This window comes from Coregonus clupeaformis, chromosome 15 (genome assembly GCF_020615455.1).
Source record: "Coregonus clupeaformis isolate EN_2021a chromosome 15, ASM2061545v1, whole genome shotgun sequence".
NCBI lineage: Eukaryota > Metazoa > Chordata > Actinopteri > Salmoniformes > Salmonidae > Coregonus > Coregonus clupeaformis.
Window position 1 is genome coordinate 53612033 of NC_059206.1, and position 22990 is coordinate 53635022.

The 22990-nt window shown below is 46.1% G+C and overlaps 1 protein-coding gene across 2 annotated transcripts; it reads left to right on the forward strand.

Moving 5' to 3' along the window:
* The first annotated feature begins 208 nt into the window (after positions 1-208).
* On the forward strand, positions 209-22230 carry LOC121582724 (mothers against decapentaplegic homolog 7-like). Of its 2 annotated transcripts, none has more exons than XM_041898775.1 (4): positions 209-1746; positions 2807-2860; positions 7693-7764; positions 21304-22230. In XM_041898775.1, exons 1-4 carry the CDS (start codon positions 1278-1280, stop codon positions 21840-21842), a joined length of 1134 nt encoding a protein of 377 aa, XP_041754709.1. In that variant the 5' UTR covers positions 209-1277; the 3' UTR covers positions 21843-22230. The 2 variants fall into 2 exon arrangements, with proteins under 2 accessions (XP_041754709.1, XP_041754710.1); XM_041898776.1 differs by having other exon boundaries at positions 7702-7764.
* Positions 22231-22990: the final 760 nt, after the last annotated feature.

The following is a 22990-nucleotide window of genomic DNA, read 5'->3' on the forward strand; positions in this document are numbered from 1 at the left end:
AGCTCCACACGTTTCGCCATGTTTTTAAATTGTGTTACTTTGCAACTTTTGGAAAATGAAACTTTTCCTCCCCCAAACGATTTCTCTGTACGTAAGCTACTTGATCTCTTGTTTGCGCAACACAATCTTTTTTTTTTTAAGCGACAGGGTGTCTAGACAACCACGTGACGGGGCGCGCCAATGCGCACTGGAGACACAGCTAAGAGCACAGAGTCAGAAAGAGATAGCGAGTGAGAGAAGGCAAGGGCACTTGAGCTATTCGCGTCATTCGCAGACCTTTTCTGAAGATCGCATCACTTCTTTGTCAAACTCAACTCACTTTATTCCTCAGACTACAGAAACTTCATTCAAAAAGTGGCTGGATTAATTTATCAAGGGATATTTAGAAATATAGGCTATAGGTAATTATTGTAAAACGGAACATAACCAAGACTCTGTTCAGTATTCAATTGGAAACGCAACTACTCTACTCGGGGTAGATTTCTGTCTGGCACTTCAGCGGCTCCAGTTTTGGATTTGCTCAATCGCTTTGGATCTGTTTGGAGGATCATTTCGTTCTCTCGTAACGTCTAAATCTATACTGAAGATCACATCATGTGCAGACGGTTATGATATTTAGAAGATAAGGGATAAAACATAGACACCCGCCTTTGTTAAAGCCTTTTTGCTATCGGATCAAGGGTTGTGTGGATTATTATTTTTCTAAAGAAAACGGGCGAGCTTCGTTTTTTTCATGGATATATAATTCTAGTATTTTACCAGGCTATTTAGCCTACTGGCTCAGAGTACCATAAAAACCCAACTCATAACCATATGCGCAAAGTAATGTTAGAATGTTTTTTCTTTATACATAGCATACTGATGGAATGGAACGAATGTAGCATTTAATGTTCACAGTAGACTAGCTCTACATTGTAACAAATTCTCTATGCTGCTATTTTGTATTCTAGATGCTCAGCGTTCCTACATTGATATAAAGGTTTATATTTCGATATAGCTGCATATTAGTAGGATTATTATAGTAATAGGTGATGGTTAATTTCTCTTTACAGAGAAGGTTACTATCACGGCAGGAGCCTTGATTTTTTTTTGTGGGGTTTAGTTTTTAGAAAATTAGACTGGCGTATGCTACAGATTTTCTTTGCTTCTCCACCTCCCAGTTTCTACATAATAATATCTCAGGCTGCTTGTCGTTGCCTGGACTCGGATCCCGGAATCTTCATGATTTGCGGACATCATGCTCGTTTTTTAGCCGGGAAACCCTCTTTTCGTCCCGCATGTTTAGGACCAAACGAACGGGGCTCGTCCGGCGACTCTGGAGGAGCCGTGCGCCCGTCGAGGGCGAGGGGGAGGCGGATACACGAACGCATGGATCCGGGGGTTGCTGTATGGGTAAATCGACGAAGGTTGCCGGAAAAACTAGCGTCGGAACGGAGGCTGAATTGAAAGCCCTGACCCACTCGATACTGAAAAAAATTAAAGACAAACAATTAGAGGGGCTCTTGCAAGCGGTGGAGTCAAAGGGGGGTGCGCGGAGCCCCTGCCTGCTCCTACCCAGCAAAGTGGACACCAAACTGGGTCAGCAGTCTTATTCCCTCCCCTTGCTGCTCTACAAAGTGTTTCGGTGGTCGGACCTCAGGCATTGCTCGGAATTAAAAAGGCTATCTTGCTGTGAATCCTATGGGAAAAGTAACCCAGAACTTGTTTGCTGCAATCCTCACCACATGAGCAGACTTTGTGAACTCGGTAAGTTAATATACACGGACCGATAATGTGTTTAAAAAAAACAATCATTGATTGCAAATTATAGGCATGGTCTATCTGTTTCACTATTATATATTATATGTGGGTAAATTGATTGGCATGTCACTTTGCCAGACATGTTGACACAATTACAGGTGGTGTCTATTGCAATAGCACAGGTCAGACTTAGTTGGTGTGACGTTAGAACAGTTTTAGCAGCATCACATCTGTCCATATGGCAGAGGTCCCTCATTTTATTATTTATCTATCTGGGATACAATAAAAATATATATTTGCTTTGAATGACTCCTCACAGGTAATGTAGAGATTACAAAGATCAACGCAATTGTAATTACATGATGTCCTTATTAATTTATAATATGCAGTATTTTATATTATGTAGTCTCTTTATTGGTTTGGCAAAGCTTGGCCTAGGTATTGTATTTATAGATTTGTTTTTGCTTTAAAATCTAAATGGAAAAGCTTATAAAGAATTCAAATAGGCCTAGATGTTTATATTATGTTTTTTATACTGAATGCATGGCCTACACATGTTAAATGTGGTTTCCCAAGTTCTCCCACTGTCTCATAAAAAAATATAGTTGAAAGTAATTTGATTGAACATTATCATGTTTTCATGTCAGGACTACTACTAATATAACACACAAGACAGACCTACACAATGTTCAACTATTTTAAATGTCCTAGCCTTTCATGTAGACTATCATGTGTATTTGACAGTCAGTCTAGACCAAGTTAGTTTGCTTGCAGCCAGCCCGGCAGAGATTGCGACTGGAGTGTCCTGTTCTGTTGTGAGCCAGAAGAGACCCGTATCTCCTACAGCCTGAGTCGGAGCCTAGTCAGATAGCTGCCTGGAGGCTGGCGCCAGGCGCCCCCTGTTTATCTCCACCAGATATCAAGGCAATCGCAGCCTTGCTGCCTGCCGTGCCTCCAACCCTCACTGCTAACACAAACAGTTTTCAAAAAGAATGCAAACTGTTATCATAAGTTTCTATCTTCCCCTGGACCCTTTTTCTAATGCCTTCTTTCTTTTCATTTTCAGAGTCTCCCCCTCCGCCTTATTCCCGATATCCAATGGACCTTCTTAAACCACCCGGTGAGTTTTATTATTACTTTAAAAAATATATATAGTTTTTCATGAATGTTTCTCTCTTGAATGTAGAATATGAATTGAATATGTTGAGGTTTCTGGTTGTGTTTGTATTTTTCCAATGAGCATACCCACTGGGCACACACTGGTTTAATCAATGTTGTTTCCACTTCATTTCAATGAAAATTATAGTTATATTCCATTTGTAAAAACTAAAAGGCATATTATAGGCTTATAACTTATAAGTTAAACATAAGTTATGACAACAACATTATACTTTTGCCTAGTAATTTCTAAACAACATGTTATTATGACACTAGTGAAAAGGAAGTCTCATACTAACTCAGTCATTCACACTATTAGGTGCATTGAGTTCTGTTCTGTGTATATGGAAATGCTCCCTTCTCTGTTTTGATTTATGATGGTAGTCAGACTGAGAGTGGTATGCCTGCCCGCGCAATGCAGCCCAGTGCAGATCAGGGCCCTGTAATAGAATGGCAGGTAGCCAAGGCCAGGGCCCATTCCAGGCTGGCACCAGCTCTGTAGTGGTTGTCTGTCTGCACAAACTTTTGGCTGGAGGGGGTGACCTGGCAGGACAGATAAACAGCATTGGCACCAGAGGAGAGAGAGAGAGCGGAGACACACGCAAGGAGGTTACACAAAAATAATCACACACACACACGCAAGACACACGCGTTGTGTATGTGCGTGCGTGAGTGAGGGGGTGGTGGCATCTGCAGTGAAGGGAGAGTTTGGGGGGAAATGTGGATCACACAAGGGAAAAAGACAAAGATTTCTGGAGCCATGTTTTATCTGTTTAATTAATCTGACTGTAGATTACAGCTGAGGATTTGGGAGTGTCACATGTGTGTATGTTTGGAGCTCTTGTGTGTGTATGCAGGCCTGTGGTTTAGTCTGTGAGCCATTTTAGAAGGAAATGTCTGCCAAAAAAGGGAAGTTGGGAGTTAATGAAATGCTGTGTGTGTTGCTGCTGTAGGCTATCATGGGTCTCATCCATGCCTGATATGGAATGAATCCTTATAGCCTGCTCTACTTTGGTCAGATATATTTTATGTGTATGTTAAAGATTGAAGTGAAACCATTAGAAACATGTTCATCATTTAATAGATAGAGAATGAAGAGACAATGTTTAGTTAAGCAAGGACGAGGTCGTGAGTTGAAGTGTTTTGGCGGCGGCTGTGAGTGAGTCACTCCTTTTATGAATCAGACAGTTTTGGGGTTTCCTGCATGCTCCGATCAGGCCGCACAGAGTGAACGTTCCGGGGACGTTCCAAATACCACCCTGTTCCCTATATTGTACACTACTGTTTACTTTATTTTTATTTTTATGGTCCACTATATAGGGAATAGGGTCCCAGGGACATCATTGCTAATGGGGCTGGATCAGCGCTGGGTAGGAAGACATCGTTTGGGAGGCAGCTTCCTGTGAGGATGCTTGTAGGGCTCCATTAACCGTTTACTACACTTCCGCAGCTCTTTTTGGAGTGCCGCTTCTTAGTGAGTGATGTGGACGAATACGCCATGTCCCCAATGAGAGAACGACACACACACACACACACACACACACACACACACACACACACACACACTCTAGTCTCTCATCTGGTTGTGGTAAGGAGGAAAGAAGAAAGAAAGACGGAGGAAAACAGAAAGAGAAAAGCCCAGTGAAACAATAGAGCAGGAAGCAGCAGAAGTTTCCCCAACAGCAGCAGCAGAGAAGGAGAAAGTGTCTTTCATTGAACATAGGGAAAGAAAAGAGAGGAAGTCATGTGCAGCTGCGATTCTTCGAGGGTTCAGTGGATGTTAATATAGTCGAGAGAGAGGGAAACTAAAGAGTGTGAGAGAGGACAGATATTAATAGGACAATAGAGTGGAGCGTGGCTGGGCTGCAGAGGGTAGGGAGAGAGACTCACACGGATGCACACACACACACACCGATAGCACGCGCACGCCACACACACACACACACACACACACACACACACACACACACACACACTGAGCCTGGATGTAGAGGACAGATGAGATGCCTGACAGACAGACATGGGAATTCCCTCTGGGCCAAGGGAGCTGTCAGTCATCCAGTCCTCCCACTCTATATAGGCTCTGACTCCTCTCCTCTTCCGTGTGTCTGTGTGCACGTCCTTGTGTGTGTGTCCACTCCAGCTCTATTTAGTCCTCTGACTCTTCACCACAATTTGTTTCACAGGCCACATTACCATGCTAACATCTTACTGGATTACATGGTGGTCTGGTCTGCATAGCAATGTCCTGCCTCATCACTCCACAATAGGAGGAATACCCCATGGTGGAGTGCTAGTACAGTGTGTACCTGCATATATAACACATATATTATGGATTATGAGAGGTATAGGTGTGTAGTAGAACATTTTTTCTTCTCTGCCTGGCCTTGGGTTGTACTGTGTGTGTATGCAAACTTTGGCTCCCCTGGGGTTAGGAGCATGATGTTGTAAGGCTTGCGTCCTTGACCAGCAGAACCAGCCATGTACAATGGGGACAAGGATCCACTCGAGAGACAGACAGGAAGGTAGACAGACAGTCTTCACTGGACCCAGGTAGGAGCTGGTCGGTCGCGGGCCAAGTTCAATAGACTAACTGCCACGTCAGAGGCACTGCAAGTCTGAGTGTGTATGTGGATAGTTTACCTACAGGACATGAGCAACAGATGATCAATAGTCAGTCAACAATGAGGGCTTAGTAGTGTATTGATGATTCCAATGTCTGAAGTTTATGCTATAATAATTCGGCTATAAAAAACATCAAAGGGGAGTCAGCGGTATGTGTTTCAATTTCTGTTGCTGCATGCGTAAATCTGAACAGGAGAGTGTGTGTGTGTGTGTGTGAGAGAGGGAGAGTGAGGGAGAGAAGGACAGAGAGAGAAGTTCTTTAAGGAACAGGAATCAGATGGACGTGTCTCTCTCCATACTGCCAAAAATTTGTCAATATCAAAGCTGCCGTCGTAAAACGCTAGCTGCCTGCCTCTCTCTCTCTGTCACTTACTTTAAATCACTCTGTTCACATCTTTCTTCTTTCCCACACTCTTCATCCACATTTTCTGTTTCTATTTGTTTTACGCTCCATCCCCGTGACTTTCTATCTACACCGCTCTCCATCTCTCTCTCTCAGTAGTTCTTCCAGGTCTTGGGTCTGGACTAGCTCCACCTCAGCCCCGGTACTGTGGTGAACCGTGCCCAGGAAACCAGGCCTGCAGCCTGGACAGCCATGAAAGAGAGGCAGGCTGCTTGACCGTGGCCCTGTATCTCGTTAGGTTGACCACAGTACCGTTTTGACAGAGTCCTTTTGATCCTATGGAGGCTGAGACTTAACAGAGTCACAGTCCACATATTGGAACAGATTCATGACTGGCTCACACAGACCGATTCATCAGTAGTAGTCTTATAGACAGATAATAATACTACATAGAAAAGTTATTACATTGAAGTGTAATACCCGTCTCCCTCGCTGCTACAACTCCTTTTGGTGGCACCACCACAAGAACACAGGGGGTTAATCTTAGCAGGGACGGGGGGAGACCGAGGAGGAGAAGAGAGGGAGCGAGAGTTTCCTCTGTCGGCTAGTATGCTATTAAGAAAATGCGCTGTACACAGTTTTCAAGGCTGGGGCTATTTCCTGTTTCGCTCATTGTTTTGGGTTTGATGGAGTGTATCCTGCTAAACTGTATATTCCTATTAGAGACTAGGTCTGACAGTGTCCCAAATAGCACCCTATTCCCTATGTAGTGCACTATTGACCAGGGCCCATAGGGAGTCCCATAGGGCTCTAGTCAAAGGTAGTGCACTATATAGTGAATAGGGTGCCATTTTGGGACGCAACCAGGCTCTGATAAGTGAAGTAGTGCTAGGCTACAGTGGAGGCAGACATGTTTTTCAAGTCAACGCCTCTTTTCCCTCCAAGCCAGGCATTTATTTATTCTGGGCCTTTTAGAAAGTTGGAGGAAAAAGGAAAATGTGATTGTGTTGGGAGTCTTGGTTGGTTTTACGGTGTTGGGACTGGGAGAAGGAGCAGAGCAGGGGCGCTGCTGTGTGTTTTAAGTGCTGTGTGTGTGTGTCGAGACCTGCCAGAGCCTGTCGTCAGAGCCTCTGCCAGCCCCCCCCCTCGCTATGTCTCTCTCTCTCCCTCTCTCTCCACCAACATGGCCGCTCTAGTTGTCTCACTGAGTAAAGACTGCTGAGGATTATGGGATTAGTGGTGGCTAGTGTTGAAGGCCGTCACAGGGCAGGCCTCCCACATTAGTAGTCAGTACTATTCATACTCTGTCGATGAAGGGCTGCTAAGACTTGATGTGTCTTCGAGATATCGCCAACTTTCATGATGTTACTATCCACTAACTAGCATGTTAAGAATCTGATCTATTTTGTTTTGTCATATTATTGTGCTACCAAAGGTTCAGTCGCAAATACTGTATGATTACAAAAAATGACAAACTACAAAAATGATGTATCTAATACTGGTATATTTGAGGTAATTTCACCAGACAGAAGTGCAGTGAGGTAGTGAGTTTGTAGGAGTGAGCTGTGTGTGTGGATCTGTGAGGTTATTAGTGGTGCTCCTGGCTAGCTGTCTGAACTGACTGAGTGACTCCCAGAGCTCAGTGGTCCAGTGTCTTCATTAGGAATTGATTTCACTGTGTGATTGACAGCTTCTCACAGCTGCTCTCTCTGCTCACACTGTGGTTGATCTCTCATTCTAACACACACACACTTCCTCTCTCTCTCTCTCTCTCTCTCTCTCTCTCTCTCTCTCTCTCTCTCTCTCTCTCTTCTCTCTTTGTTCAGATTCTCTAGACTCGGGTCCTTCATCCACTGAGACTGGAGGAACTACCTACTCGGCCCCTGTGGGGCTCTCAGGTAAGACGCAAGCCCATGGTTTTTATTTTTCTCTCTCCCTCCCTCCCTCCCATCCTCCCTCTCTCTTTCTGTCATGATGCAGTGGCTAGTTGGAGGGGCCCCTACTTCCCCTCTTCGCTGTAATAAAAGAAGGGAGGAGTGTTTCTAGAGATCCACATAAAATCCTCCCGGCTCATTGAACAAGCGCTCTTTACCGCCTTTCATTTTCCCTCATGCTGTTTTGTTTAATGTAATCCAAACAGAAAATAGGGCTGTTTGCTTTAGAGAGCGCTGTATATTGTGTGTGTTTGCGCTCTTCTTGATTTTGCCTTTGATGAGGATCTGAGCTGAGATGTTACGGCGTGCGTGTGTGTGTGTGTATATACATTTTGTGAGGCGATAATCATGTCATCAGTATACCTGCAAGGGGCCACAACATCTAAAGCTGGATGAAGCCCTATCAATACTATATCCTCCATGGGAACATGAACACAGACATGCAAGCTGCTTAGAGGGTTGGTTAAGGTTGACTGGTCATGGGGTTGAGTCCATGTTATTCTGAACACAATGCACTCAGCTAGCAGGGGAGGTCTGCTAGCCTTAACCTGTGTTACTGCTCTCTCTCTCTCTCTCTGGTAATAATAACATATTCTGTACCTGAGGGAGGGAGGTGTTTTTGGACAGCCTCTAAGTCTTACATTTTCTCCTATAATCCTGTAGGCTATACCACCTTTCTCGCGTCTCTCTCCATCCCGCCATCCATCCAGAGGCAAGCAGATAACACGGTGTTTATGGGTAAAAGAAAGAGGGAAGAAAATAAAGAATTCAGCTGTGCTTTCTCTCTCTCGTTCAGATGTTTCTCATTACAGAGACTTTAAAGTTTTTTTTATGTTGGTTGGTCGGGGTGCTTAGCTCGCTCACTGCCTATTTTTCTTCCCCCTCCTTTGTTTAGGAGAGGAGCGGGTGTTGGCTGGGAGGGACGGAGGGAGGAGGGGGAGGGTCAATGGTCTCCAGATAGGGGCTTTTTAGATTGGGGACTCAGATTGTGAGCTGGGCTGGCTGTCTGGCTGAGTGTATAAACACAGAGCAAACAAAGCCTCCAGAAACAGAAAAGTGCAGCTCTCTGTCTCTGTTGTGGAGAGGTTTTTAGCCTGTTTTTTAGAACCCCAGTGCAAACTGTGAAATCGTAGACTGGAGTCTAACTAGCTAATCCCCTCACCTCCCCTCCCTCCCCCTCTTCTTCTCCCTCAGGCATGCACCCCTCCCCTGTTTTCCTTCCTGGCTGAGCCAATGCAGGCCGGCCAGCCTTAGTGAATGGGGCTCAGTGAGGGGAGGGGAGGGGGGCGGCAGGGAGTGAAGGAGGAAAGGGCCCGGGCGCCTGGAGCCAAGGATTTGATTTCTCTGGCAAGGGAAGAAAACTGTGCTCCCCCCGGGGCTCTCACAAAAGAAACATGCCCCTCCCGGAGGCTCCATGTTGACCTTTTAATTCACTCTCGTTGCCCTTTTTATGTTGCTACCCAGACGTATTTACAGAAGAAGAGGGAGGGATGATGGAGATGGTCTGCTTTTTATGTTGCGCTCTCGACTTATTTACAGAAGAAAGAGGGTGGGAGGAGGATGGTACTGCTGTTATATACACACATACAGTACACAGCCTATTGAAATTGGAATATGACATTCTAAGAAGATTACCTAAGCCTAAGTATCTAACACATTAAGCTTTTATATTCCTAAATAAAAAATAAAAAAATGATTTTGCAACCATCTGCAGTTAAGGTTCTAGATATTGACAAAATATTAAATACTTGAAACGATCAAGAGAAAAAACAATGGGGGAAAAGAGCAATAGCAGATCTTTCTCTCTCTATCTCTATCTCTATCTCTCTCTCTCTCTCTCTCTCTCTCTCTCTTCCCCCCCTCCCCCTTTGCCTGATTATGGTCTGGTCTGGTCGGCTCAGGATCAGGATTATATAGTGAGACAGACTAGTGCTCTGGTCTGGTCTAGATTATCTGGTGGGAGGAAGACAGGCTAGTTACTGTAACTGGTCTGCTCTGGTTAGGATTATATTCTGGTGGGAGGCCCCTAGCCCCAGACTCGTCCCTGTCCCTAACCTCGGCCTTCTGTGGTCCTGGAAAGCAGGGTTATTAAGGAGTTAACCTCAATGTGACAGTGACAAGCACAAATGCGAACTAGGCTGCCTGCCAGACTAGGAGCATGAAAGCCTTCTCTAGCACGTCATCTGAGTGGAGCAAAGGGAGGAGAGCCAGGGATGACCGGAGAGACTGGCCGTGGCCCGGGGCTGGGCCAGGATTGGACCTGAGGCTGGGACAGAGGGTCACGAGTCCGGGATGGACAGAGACCAGAATTTGGCCATAGTAGTGGGTCTGTTCTTTTGTATATGTTGGCCCCTTTCTCTCTGCTCCAGTTCCTCCTCCTCCTACTCATGGGTCTTTTCCTGGCACAGACAGGTCCCTTACCCCGGTCAGGGTGGGCTTTGTGTTTAGTTTGCGATTGTTGTATTTGTTGTATTAAAATATTTGTATGTGGATGCGGAGAGGGACCTTGCTGAGTGGGTGGTGGTATTGTAATCAATCAAATTGATTTATAAAGCCCTTTTTACATCAGCAGATGTCACAAAGTGCTATATAGTATAGTAATGGTATAGGTACTATTGGTGATTCATAGTGTGTACATTGGGGTGGGCGCCAAGGGTCGGGACCAGGGGGTGATGAGAAGAAGGTGGGGTGCTTGAGGCTGGCCCAGATGCGGTGATGGCGGTGAGGTGGGGGTGAGGAAAGCGTTAGGTGTTGTATGTACTGTATCTCCTGTGGGTGAATGAGACTTGGGGGGTGGAGGGGGCACAGTCAGGTCACAGGGGGCGAGGTGTTGTATCTATCTCCTGTCCTTGGTGCACTGCGCGATTGAGTGCTGGGAGGCTATATGACTTTGTCTGTGGGCGACAGAGTTGGAGGGGGGTTAGGTGTTGTATCTCCTCTATATTCTATGGGTCCATGTCGTGAGTGGCTGGGGCTCTGTCCCTGTGCGTGTGAGTAGTGGTGGGGGTCGGGTTCAAAGCCGGAGGTGGCATGCCTGGCTGGTGCCGGCTAGGAGTGACCCCAGAGTGCCTGGTGTAACAGGATCCTTCTGGCTCACTGCTCTGCTGTGGTGGCGCTGAGCTGACAGGCACACTGTTCGTGTGTGTGTGTATGTGTGACAGGCCACGGCCTTGGCCGTCAGACGATGGGATAGAATGACCCACACAGGGACATAGACTGTCTGGCTGACGGGGCACACACACGCACACACACACACACACTGGATGGCGGCCTACTGTCACACAGGCACTAGCCTAGCTTCCTCTTCTCAGCAAGTTACATTTAGGTCGAAGTATATTATTAAACTGTTAGCTAGCGAACCCAGCCACTAGCCCCTCTGAACTGGTTACTGGCCACTTAACATAAGGTGTAAACTAGGTGACTCTGGTAACATTACAATTGGGTTTCTTCTTCCTACCATCAAGTTGACCGTGAAGACCAGTGACTGACCCAGGCTGTAGGAGCCTGTCTCTTTGTACTCTGTTCCTTTTCTCTTTCCGTCTTATCTTCAATGTTTAAGTCTTACAGCCTACACCTCTCCTCTCTCAGTCCTTTCACCCTATGCCACATTCTCAGTCTCTGCATTGTCAGCTAGCTCCTTATTGTCCCCTGGCCCCACTCTGAGAGGTGAGGTGGTGGAGGTGAACCCCTTCAGAGAACAGCTCCAACAGAGCAGCCACAGTCTACAGTCCCCCCTTAGTTCAATTCCTGTCTTGTTTGGGTTAACAGAGAAGGAAAGGGCAGGCAGTCACAGGAAATTACCTAATGTGTTTGAGGAAAAGGCAATGAACAGGGAGGGAGATGAGGGTGGCCTCCTCTGAATGGAAAGCAAACATTAAAGACAGTCAGTCAGTAAAAAGAAAGAAAGAAAGAGAGAGTTAGGCTGAACAGAACACCCAGTTCGTCACAGTTTAGAGAGATCCCTGATTAATCAAATGGCCAAACATCTTGACTTCAACCTTCTCTAGCTTTTCAGTTCAATCCCCAAACTTATTTTATTTCTCTCCTTTGTTTTTCTTACTTGCAGAGAGGGGAAAAGGCATGGTCAAAGGAGAAGCAGTTCTCTCTCTCTCTGTAATTTCAAAACAGCCCTCTCCTCGGTGGTTGCGTCTCAAATGGCACCCTTTTCCCTTTAGGGTGCACTACTTTGACCGCATAGGGCTCTGGTCAAATGTAGTGCACTATACAGGGAATAGGGTGCCATTTGGAAGGCGATCTGTGTGTTTCTCAGTTGACTGAGCTGCACTGAGCGAGGAACTTTCATTACTTTCCACTTCCTCTCCAAGAGCTGCGGCCAAGGAGTTCTCTTGGCGGGCGGGGAGTTAATTTGGTTCTGGCCGTACACGGTTCCCCACCCACTGTCATTATGGTGCATGAATCTGAAAAACTGTGAGAGAGAGAGGGGGAGGATAGAAGAGGAAAAACAGTCCAGTTACTCTACATGGCCAGGCATTTAGTTTAGTTCAGGCTCTCTACACATTAGTAGTAAATGCTACAGGCTCAGGCTGGGCCCCCAGGAAATCACACAAACCCACTCTGTGACTGTTCTGTAAGGCTCCACTCCCCATCTCCAACCCTAACCTCAACTATATTTATTACCCTCAACGTTTCCTCCTCCAGTCCAGTCAGATTCCTTTGCTCTAGGCTCGAGGGGCACCGAACAGAGTTGACAGAGTCCTACCTCTGGCCAGGCCGAGTGAAGTTAGTGAAAGGCCCTGCCTGTAGTTGTGTGAGAGAGAGAGTTTTTCCTGGGTAGAGAGTTTTTCTCTGGGTTGTTTCTTTTTTTAGAGTTTTACCTTTGGGCAGAGTGAAGAAGTGACGGGTTGGCCTAGAGTTTTACCTCTGGGCAGGCAGAGAAGAGTGAAAGGTTAGGGTGGGCTCTGCCTTGCTTATGTAGCTGTGTAGGGTTCTGAGAGAGAGTTGGTGGGAGGCCGGCAGGGAACAAGGTGGCCATTGTTTGGCCTCAGCGGCTCGAAGGCAGCGGCTTTTCACATAACTCATTGTATGAAGATGATCAAAAGAGAGGGGAACATTCCTTCTCCCTGGTGTGTTTTTTCACCACCACCAGTCCCCTAGCCACAGAGAGAGAGGTGGAGGGAGAGAGCGGTAGAGAGAGATTTCTGTGCAACGTGCTCTCTCTCCTCTTTCTACTATTTCCAACCACGGCCAGCCAGACCATTCATGTGTAATCAGTCAGTAAAGCTGGTTGGTTACAGCAGATGTCCGGGTACAAGCACCCTTGCCTGTCTGCATGACAGACAGACAGCACTCCCTGTAATATGATGGCTCTGTCACCAGCGCTATGGTCGTTGCTGTGGCAGCGTAGCCTGGCGCCGGTTTGGTTCCCACGGAGATCCCTGACATCCTGATGTAGAACAATGCTGCCTGTTGTTCAGTCTGTGTCGCTACAGCGGTGTCAGAGGGACAGGGTTCTAGTCAAGCCCTGCTCTTGGCAGCTCTGTGGTGGGGTGAAGGACCCATGATGACATCATCATTTCTGCCTTTCTGCATGCCTCCCTCCCGCCCCAGCACCATCTCCTGCTTTTCCACCCTGTAGTGTTTGCTTACTCTGTCGCTCAGGGACGTCTAGGCCGGAGGAGGGGGGCCAGAGGAGGGCAGGATGGGTGCACCTCCCTGCCTCACAAATGATGTAGTGTTGGAATAATAAATCAGTTAACCAGCCTGGACCGGGGTAGAAAGGGAAGGCCAGGGGTATTGTGACTGGGGCTGTGGGGTATAGGAACTAGGAAGGTGCCGGGCGATGGGTTAGTCCCCCCATTTCAATCCAGTCAATTCAGGAAGTAAAATGAAATTCCTGTGATCATCACATAAGTGACCTCTGGGTTGGCCTGTGGAGTAATGACAAAAGCAGGGTCCTAGTTCCATCTCTGAGATGTGTCCCTGTTGTTTGTGTGTACTAGTTATTTTTTGTTTTGTTGTACGCATTTGTTCAGATTGATAAATAAGTTAGAAGCACTAGCTACATGTTCCCCCCCTCTGTGTATGTGCAGCCACTCATGTCCCCTTCCTGCGAATTGGGTCAGTATGTATATATGGACAGACTTCCTGGACTGGAGGAAAGAGCTGCTGACATCTTCCCTGTTATGTAATGCTTCTTCCCTAATTAGCAGTTTCCCCCTTCATTGGCATCCTATGGGGACAGAACAGGGCCTAGCAAACAAAGCAACACTTATGTTATTTCTCTCTCTCTCCTCTCTCTCTCTCTCTCTCTCTCTTTCTCAAGAACAGCCATACTAGCACTGATGTCACTCTCTCTGACACTCATGTCCTCTCTCTCACTCCCCCTCTCTCTCTCGCCCTCTCTCTTCTCTCTACCTCTCTCTCTCTCCCCAGCCGTAGGTCAGTAGAGCCAGTCCTCTCCTCCTCTGTTGTGTTTAGACTGGCTAGAGTTTACCTTGGCTAATTTCTGGGGAGGGAATGCCTCTTGAGATTGTGCTGCTGTCAGAAGGGCTGATGCCTCAGGAAAAAGATAACATTTATAGAAGGGTAATAACTCTGCATGCCCCGCCCTGGAGCCTCTCGAGAGCTTTTACAGAGTGTCTGTGTGTGCGCGTGTCTGTGTGTATGTGTGTTTGGCCAGTCTTCTGGCCTGTGAGTGTGAGAACCGTATTCTTCTTGGATCTAGCCGAGCCTCTGTATTATTATTATTATTATTAAGTTATGGTCCTATAATTATGTCAGTAGGCTAGCTGGACCATTCCTTCCAGTGACTGTACTATACTGACGTGACTCCACCGCTCAAGCACTGAATGTCTCCTATAGTCAGAATAGTTGATCCCTTGTGTGTTGTGATAAATTGTTTTGTATATTTGCACAAGACATAGAACAAAGACACATTTATAAGAACTAAAGGAACTAAAAGGTCACTTGTGTTGTGTGTTTGCTTATAAATCAATACGTACCAGTCTACTAGATCGTTTTAAGATTGACAAAGTATGCAGCCTTTCCTTTCATTAAAGGCAGTTCAGCTGTAGTCAAACAGAGGAAGAGACAGACAGAGACAGAGGAGGCCAGGCAGGCAGCAGAAGAGAAGAGAACACAGAGAACAAAATAATGTATTGTCATGACCTGTGACCCCTGAAATAGACTTGCCCCAGGCTGAGCAGGGTGTTGAGACTATGAATGAAAGACAAAGACGCCTCCTCCCTTCATGTCGAGGGAGGGAGGGAGGGAGAGAGAGAGAAAATAGGGTGCCATTTGGGACAAAGTCAGGATAAATAAGAACTCATTCTCAGGTGTCTTCTCTGTATTTACCAATGTTGATAGTGTGTACTCACATTTGAAGGTTAAACAGCAAGCGAAAAAATAACAAAATGCTTCTGTGTGTCACAGGTGGTTGGTGGCACCTTATTTGGAGAGTATGGGCTCGTGGTAATGGCTGGAGCGGAATCAGTGAAATTGTATCAAATGCATCAAATACATGGTTTCCGCATGCTTGATTCCATTCCATTCACTCCATTCCAGCCATTATTATGAGCCGTCCTCCCCTCAGCAGCCTCCCGTGGTGTGTGTGTATGTTTGTATGTGCCTCAAATCAAATTTTATTTGTCACACGCTCCGTAAACAACAGGTGTAGACTAACAGTGAAATGCTTACTTACGGGCCCTTCCCAACTATACAGAGAGAAAAAAATTGAAATTATTGAAAAAGAATAACACAAGGAATAAATACACAGTGAGTAACGATAACTTGGCTATATACACAGGGTACCAGTACCGAGTCGGTGTGTGTGTGTGTGTGTGTGCGTGCGTGCGTACACGCGTGTGTGTCTCACAGTGTGTGTGTTTGTGTAGACATCCAGAAATAGTAATGATCGGAGTGTGGAGTCAGACAGAATTAATCATTAACTTTTCCAGACTGCTCTGCTCGCTGTCTCCAGTCTCTCTCTCCCGTCCCCCCTCTCTTCCTCCGCTGCCCAATAGTCTCAGCTACAGCTGGCTACCATGGACTGTAAAACAAGGAGCCATTAGAAGGCTATGGGGATCCACAGGGGGTGGGGGTTGAAGAGGGAGGCCTGTCTGCTTCCCTGTGAAATGGAGCTAAATGTTTCACATTGTTGGAGGACTGAAAGAACATGCTTCTTTCAGAGTTGTGAAAGAGAGAGCTTCCTTTTCTCCATTCTCCTTGGTGATAGACCTGTATGCCTCTACTACTAGCTTGTAATCTTGTCTTTTTAGTGTTTAACGTAGGTCCATGAGCTTGTGGTTTTGTAAAGATTGATGGTTTAAACCAGGCTAAAACAAGTCCATTACCTAGCCTGAGTATGTATTGACATTATTCCAGACCATCTACCTGAGTCTATAAGAACAGAGGCTGGCCCAGAAAACAACAGGCCAAACAAAGAGCCTTGGAGCAGATGGCAGCAGCCAGCCTAGCCTAGTAATCTTCATGTAGATAGGCGGGGACTTGAGACAGCCACACAGTATTTGGCTGTGTCCCAAATGGCAACCTACTCCCTATATAGTGCACAACTTTACTATATAGGGAATAGGGTGTCATTTGGGACACATACGTTGTCTTTCAGAGTATATCGTTGATTTTTGTTGGAGTGGAGTGGTGGGGTAGAAGAGGAGGGAGGAGTGGGTAATGTACCTTGCTCCCTCTCTGTTCCACTCTGTACCCCTCAGACTGACCCGTTTGAAATGACGCCAGCCTACGACAACAAAAACAGCACGCACAGAGAGAGGGTGAAAAAAAGGAGGGAGCTGTACTCTGCTCTGCTGCAAGAGAGAGTGGTGGAGAGAGAAAGAGAGGGAGGGAGAGTAAGTGGAAACAGTGCTCTGGTGTTGGCGGGGTTTGGAATGTCCCACCCAGGCCCAGAGCAGAGCCTGCCCTACAGTCTGGAAGAAGGAGGGAGGAAAGGAGGGCTGCCACCGGCCGGAGCTCAGGGCTGTAATTCATCTGCCTGTCTCTGGTCCAGTCATACTGACGGCAGTCCCTGTCTGCCTCTCTCCCTGTGTGTGTGTTTGTCTGTCTGCCTGTCTGTCTGCCAAAAACCCTGGCTGTGCGTACATATAGACAGCACTACAGCCACTGTGTCACAGCGCCAGACAGACAGTCAGGGGAATTAGACATAGTCTGCATATATGCAACACGGGGAAACAACCACAGCCCCATGGGAGAGAGAACTGAGAGATAGGGAGAGAAAGAGGGCTGAGAGAGAGAGAGGGAGGCCCTCTTTCTCACACACCTCTCTCACACCCACACACACGCTCTGCTGGAGGTCCATAGGCTTGCTCTTGTGTTAGCAGATGTGTTCTCCTAATGCGTGAGAGAAATGTGAATGTGTTTAAACCTGGTTGTGAGTAGTATGATTGCCATGTAAAGGGCATGTGTGTGTTAGGAACTCCGTGTGTGCGCTGCGAGGCTCAGCCAAGTCTCTCTGTGTGTAGTGCCATTTCTCTTCATTTCGTGTGAGCCCGCTGGTTGTCAGAACAAGCTGTGAACACACTCCTCTCAGGACTAGGCTGTGTGTGTGCCCCACAAACGGAGGCAGGCTTTCAAACTCCCTGTTAGTCAGTTAGCCTTAGTGTCACTGCACTGCCTTAGCTATGTTTTTGCTTGTGGTAGCAACTTGCAACAGTCTGTTAAGGGTGTTAGCTAGCACAATTTTAGCTGTTAATCATTACTGTAGACTGTCTCTATATTGTGTTGCTAACCTTAGCTGCTCTGTCTTACTGTTACAGAGTGTTTGTGGTTATTATGGTTTAACAACTGTAGCTTGTTACGGTCAACTGATGCTTAGTAGTTGGTTGGTTTTAGCTGTAACCTTGTCATGGCTGTATTATGGTTAACTGTAGCTTAGTAGCAATGTTGTAATAGTCTGTTATGGTTAACTATAGCTTAGTAGTTGTGTTATAACAGTGTGTGTTGGACGGTTTTAGGCATACTTTGTCATGGCTATGTACTAGAGGCTTGGCCCCTCTCCCTGTCTCTCGGTGTTCCAGCCCTCAGATCATTAATGCTCTTATCTAACACTGTTACTTTGGAATGGAATGCATTCTAATGCTGTCATTATAGTGGCCGTCTGTCCACCAGCCCTCCCGCCCGACAGGCAGCAAGCCACGTTAAAATAGGCCCTCAGCTGCCACCGTCATCGTCACGACAATGCACTGAAAGACGGCCAGACAGCGGGAGGGATGGAAGGGAAGTGTCTGACCCTGCAGGGTGACATAGTTTAGACTGATACATAGAGAGCCCTGGGACTGATAGATGGCTGGACAGCCACATACTTTCCCTGTGGGTTTTCCCTGGGTTGTACTGTAGTCAGTGACAGCAGGCACAGAGATAGATAATAGTGTTGTAATTGTATTTCTATGGTGGCAGGACTGTGAAGTGTGGGTTCACTTTTGTGTTCACTTGTAAAGTGTGTGTGTGTGTGTTTGACTAGGAAACAGAACCGCAGGAGTAGGGGCTCTTTTATTTATCTCTCTCTACCTCTCTTTCTCTCTAGTCCCTCCCTCCCTCTGTCTCTGTAGTGTGTGTAGTCGTGTGATGAATACCTCGGTGGTTTCAGGCTGTGATGACAGGCTCAGACAAGCAGCCGTGTAATAATGACCTCCGACGCCAGCCAGCCCAGTCTCTCGCTCTCTCTCTGTCTCTCTCTCTTTCAGGTATAAAAAACAGAGGAAAGGGGGTGTGTGGGGGGGTAGTGTGGGAGAGAGAGCGAGGGAAAGAGTAGAGAGCACAGCCCACAGGTGAGCTCTAAGAGCTTTGCCTCGAGTCACTCACATCCAAGGAACAATGAGAATATTAACGTTGAGGCCTTTAAGATGGCACACACACGAACAAGCACACACACACACACAGACAAGCACATAGGAGCGGCCTCCTCACCCTTTATGCCTCCTTTCTCAGTCTTTTCTCTTCAGTCGGTTTGAGAAAATGTAAATACAAACGTTGTCCCTAATAGCTGGGGAGCTAGCTGGGTGGATTTACAATAATTCCCCTCAGCCTTACATTGGCTGACTTCAAAGAGAACGGCCCACGAACAGCCAATCATTTTATGGAAGAAATGTTTTCCCCTCCCTAGTGTTGTCCTTTCCTTGTTTTCACTAGTTCTTCATGAGGTCTGGGGCTGCGTCCGAAAAGGCACCCTATTCCCTATACCAGGTCTCTCCAACCCTGTTCCTGGAGAGCTACCGTCCTGGAGGTTTTCACTCCAACCCTAATCTAGCGCACCTGATTTGAATAATTAGCTGGTTGATAAGCTGAATCAGGTTAGTTACCACTAGGATTGGATTGAACACCTACAGGACGGTAGCTCTTCAGGAACAGGGTTGGACCGCCCTGCCCTATATAGTGCACTACCTTTGACCAGGACCAAATGGACCCTAGTAAAAAGTAGTAAATAGGGTGCCATTTCAGTCGCAGCCTGGATGCTGAGTTAATAACATGCCTGTAGTGTAGCAGAGCAGCCTGAGGAGGCCAGACCAGACTGTGGCTGCATCCAAAATGGCACCCTTTTCCCTATATAGTGCACTACTTTTGACCAGGGCTCTGGTCAAAAGGGATGCTGACTAAGATACTTCCCCATTAACATAACTGGACAGTTCTCTCTGCTCTGCTTCGGCTCTGGTTCCTCTGACGGGGTTGCTGGCCAAATTACTGGGTACACTCGGCCGGCCCAGAAAGATGAAAGGATTGGAGAGAGGGGGGATGGATTGGGGTGGAGCGAAATGTCTGTGAGGAGGCTCTGTTCCAGGTTTTTTCTTTTTCCTAGTTAACTTTTAACCATTGAATGTCTGACTTTCTCAGAGGATAGGCTACAACACTGAATAATTGCTGAGTGTGTGTGTGTGTCTTTGTGTGTGTCTGTGTAAATAGTTTACTGTCGGTCCTCTGCAGTTTATACTTTATAGTTTTGTTTGTAATTAGGCCATGGCGGTATAAGGATTGAGAGGAAGTTGAGATGCAAAAGTAAAGTTGTGAAAAAAGCCCACTTTTTCCTTTGCTCTTTCTCTCTCTCTCTTTCTCTCCTCTCCCTCTCTGCCTGGCTGACTCCCCCTCCCCTGCCTAGGAATCAGGTTTCTGTGGGATAGAGATATGGAGGCAGGGATAGGGAGAGAGACGGGAGGCACGCTAAGGGGGTCGGAGGGAAACCAGAGCTGAACGCTACACTCTTTACGCTCGGGGGAAACTCTAGACCTTCTGAGCGGCGTAGCTTTTCAACCAGTCACATAGCTGCCGTTGTTGTCCATTTACAGCTTTTTATGTGCCTTTCTTCAGAAGACCACTTAGTTTTCCACTAAAGGAACTTCTTTACCTCATGTACTGTGGAATGAAGACTTTTGAGTTATAGTTCTTTGTAGCTGTAGTATAACGGGCTTTCTGGTCACTGCTGCTTCTCATTGCTGTGTGTTTTATTGGCCCCCTCTCTCTCCTCTCCTTTAATCAAACCCATTCCTATGCGCAGAGTGGAGAGGAGAGCAGCTCTCATAGTCTGCCTCGCAAATGGCACCCTATTCCCTATAGTACAATACCTTTGACTACCAAAGGTAGTGTACTATAGAGGGAATAGGGGGACATTCAAGACACAGCCCTTGTCCTAGCATGGTTTTATACTGCCTTTCAAAGATAGGCCAAATTTCTTCATGGTTCCCCTCTCTTGAATATTAAACCTATTACTTATAATTTCCTCTGGTAGAATGAGGGAACGGCCATAAATCAATGATTAGGACAGATTTACCGTCCACTTGACGCCAGCACATTGTTAGTCGGCCTGTAAGGAAAATACAAGGCTCCAGACCAAAGATAACCATTAAGGCTTGTATAAACAGGGTTTGGATGGCTGTGTGCGTGTGCACGTGTGTGTGTGTCCTAGTGTTTTGGGCTGGTTGCTTTTCTTGTGCGAATTCCAGAAATTCCTGTACTGTTTTCTTGGATGGATTGTGAAATTAAGGATGCAACAAGCGGTATTTGGCAGCCGAAGTAACGTGTTTCCTTTGTGCACTGTGATATTGATTGTACTTTTGAGTCATAGGGCTTTGTAGTTGAACATATTGTGAAATGTCTATACAGTATTTAGTCAGAGTTGGAAGTAGTAAAACAGTTTTGTTTGTCTTTTATCTCCAAGTATCATGACTTTTTAAGACTTTTATTGAGTAGTTGTTGATAGGAATTCCTCTCCCAGCTCTCAGCCACTGCATCACCATGCTGGTAAAAAGCCAGATTTGTTTTCCTGTTGACTCACTAATGGAAGTCAATCTTGGCCAGTCTGCTTCCCCTCTATCCTTTACCCTCATCTCTCCTTTTATCCCTCTATCCTCATCTGTCCTATCATCTTTCCTTCTGAATTACAGATTTTAAACTGTTGTATCTTCAGTCCAGTGTTGTAACCATTCTCTCTCTCTCTCTCTCTCTCTCTCTCTCTCTCTCTCTCTCTCTCTCTCTCTCTCTCTCTCTCTCTCTCTCTCTCTCTCTCTCTCTCTCTCTCTCTCATAGATTCCCAAGCTCTACAGGAGTCGGGTGACAGATCCCACTGGTGTGTGGTTGCGTACTGGGAGGAGAAGACACGCGTGGGGCGCCTCTACTCTGTCCAGGAGCCCTCCTTGGACATCTTCTACGACCTACCTCAGGGGAACGGCTTCTGCCTGGGCCAGCTCAGCTCTGACAACAAGAGCACGCTGGTTCAAATGGTGCGGACCAAGATCGGTTATGGCATCCAGCTGAGTCGCGAGCCCGACGGGGTGTGGGTGTACAACCGCAGCTGCTACCCCATCTTTATCAAGTCGGCCACACTGGACAATCCCGACTCGCGGACTTTACTGGTGCATAAAGTGTTCCCTGGCTTCTCCATAAAGGCCTTTGACTTTGAGAAGGCAGACAGCCTGCAGAGGCCTAATGATCACGAGTTCACACAGCAGCCGAGGACTGGGTTTACTGTACAGATCAGCTTTGTGAAGGGCTGGGGCCAGTGCTACACAAGACAGTTTATTAGTAGCTGCCCCTGTTGGTTGGAGGTTATATTCAACAACCGATAGAGGCAATGGATTATGGATTAACCTTCCTCTCCCTCCTCTTCCTAGGAGTGAACCGAGGACACGGACTAGCCCTTACCAATCCTTTTTTCAGAAGACAAAGGTTAAAAAATTAAGATGTTTGAAGAAAAAAGAAGAGACAAACAAACCCCAATTAACTTGTTTAATATGACAAATTACTCTAAGATTTAATTAAAGTAAAATAAAAAGCGAAAATGTATTTTATGTTATATATAAATATATTATTACTTGTAAATATGAAGACGTTTTATATGCATCATTATTTATGTATTGTGCAATGTGTTGATGAGAAAAAATTAAATAAGATGCACTTTGCTTAATATAAATGCAAACAAAGAAATGCCAAAATAAAAATACAAATACAAATAAATGTTTCTACTGGTGTTTATTTGCTATGGGTGTGCTGTAGGTACCAAGGCGAACGCAAATGTTCTTACATGATAATGTCTTCCACTGTAGGACTAAAAGAGGCTGAAATGAGTAGCTAACATGCACTACAATTGTCAGTTGTCACTTAACAGTAATTTGGCATTTGGATTAGTCTCAAAAGCTCTTTTGTTTTTGAATTTTGGTAAGGCAACTAAATATTGACAGACCCCTATCCAACATGACACAATCCACCTGCCTAACCTTGTCATTGTAAACAACGTCAACAAATTGTGGTCTATTTTCTATATTGTTTTACAACCATTGTACCATTTACAGTCATTTAACACAGCCTAAACTCACATCTCTGTCTGTCACCCTCTTTTTAAATGCTTGTTGGGGCTTTTTCTCTTGTTGTTTTCTGAAGAATTAATGTTCTCTCCTTCCTCTCTTATTAACCGACCAAAGCCCTATACTACGTACCTGGTTTGAGGAGTTAGCTAAATAACTTTGGTCAACTCGGAATAACTGGTACTTTTTAGCCAGGTAATTTCTATGGCAACAAATCCTTCAGAACTAACCTGCTCCTGGGCAGGCTAACTCCATCAGAGGAGGCTGGTGGGAGGAGCTATTGGAGGATGGACTCATTATAATGGCTGGAATGGAATAAATTGAATTAATTCTATTCCAGCAATTACAATGAGCCTGTCCTCCTATTGATCCTCCCACCAGCCTCCTCTGAACTCCATTTATCCTGAATGAAG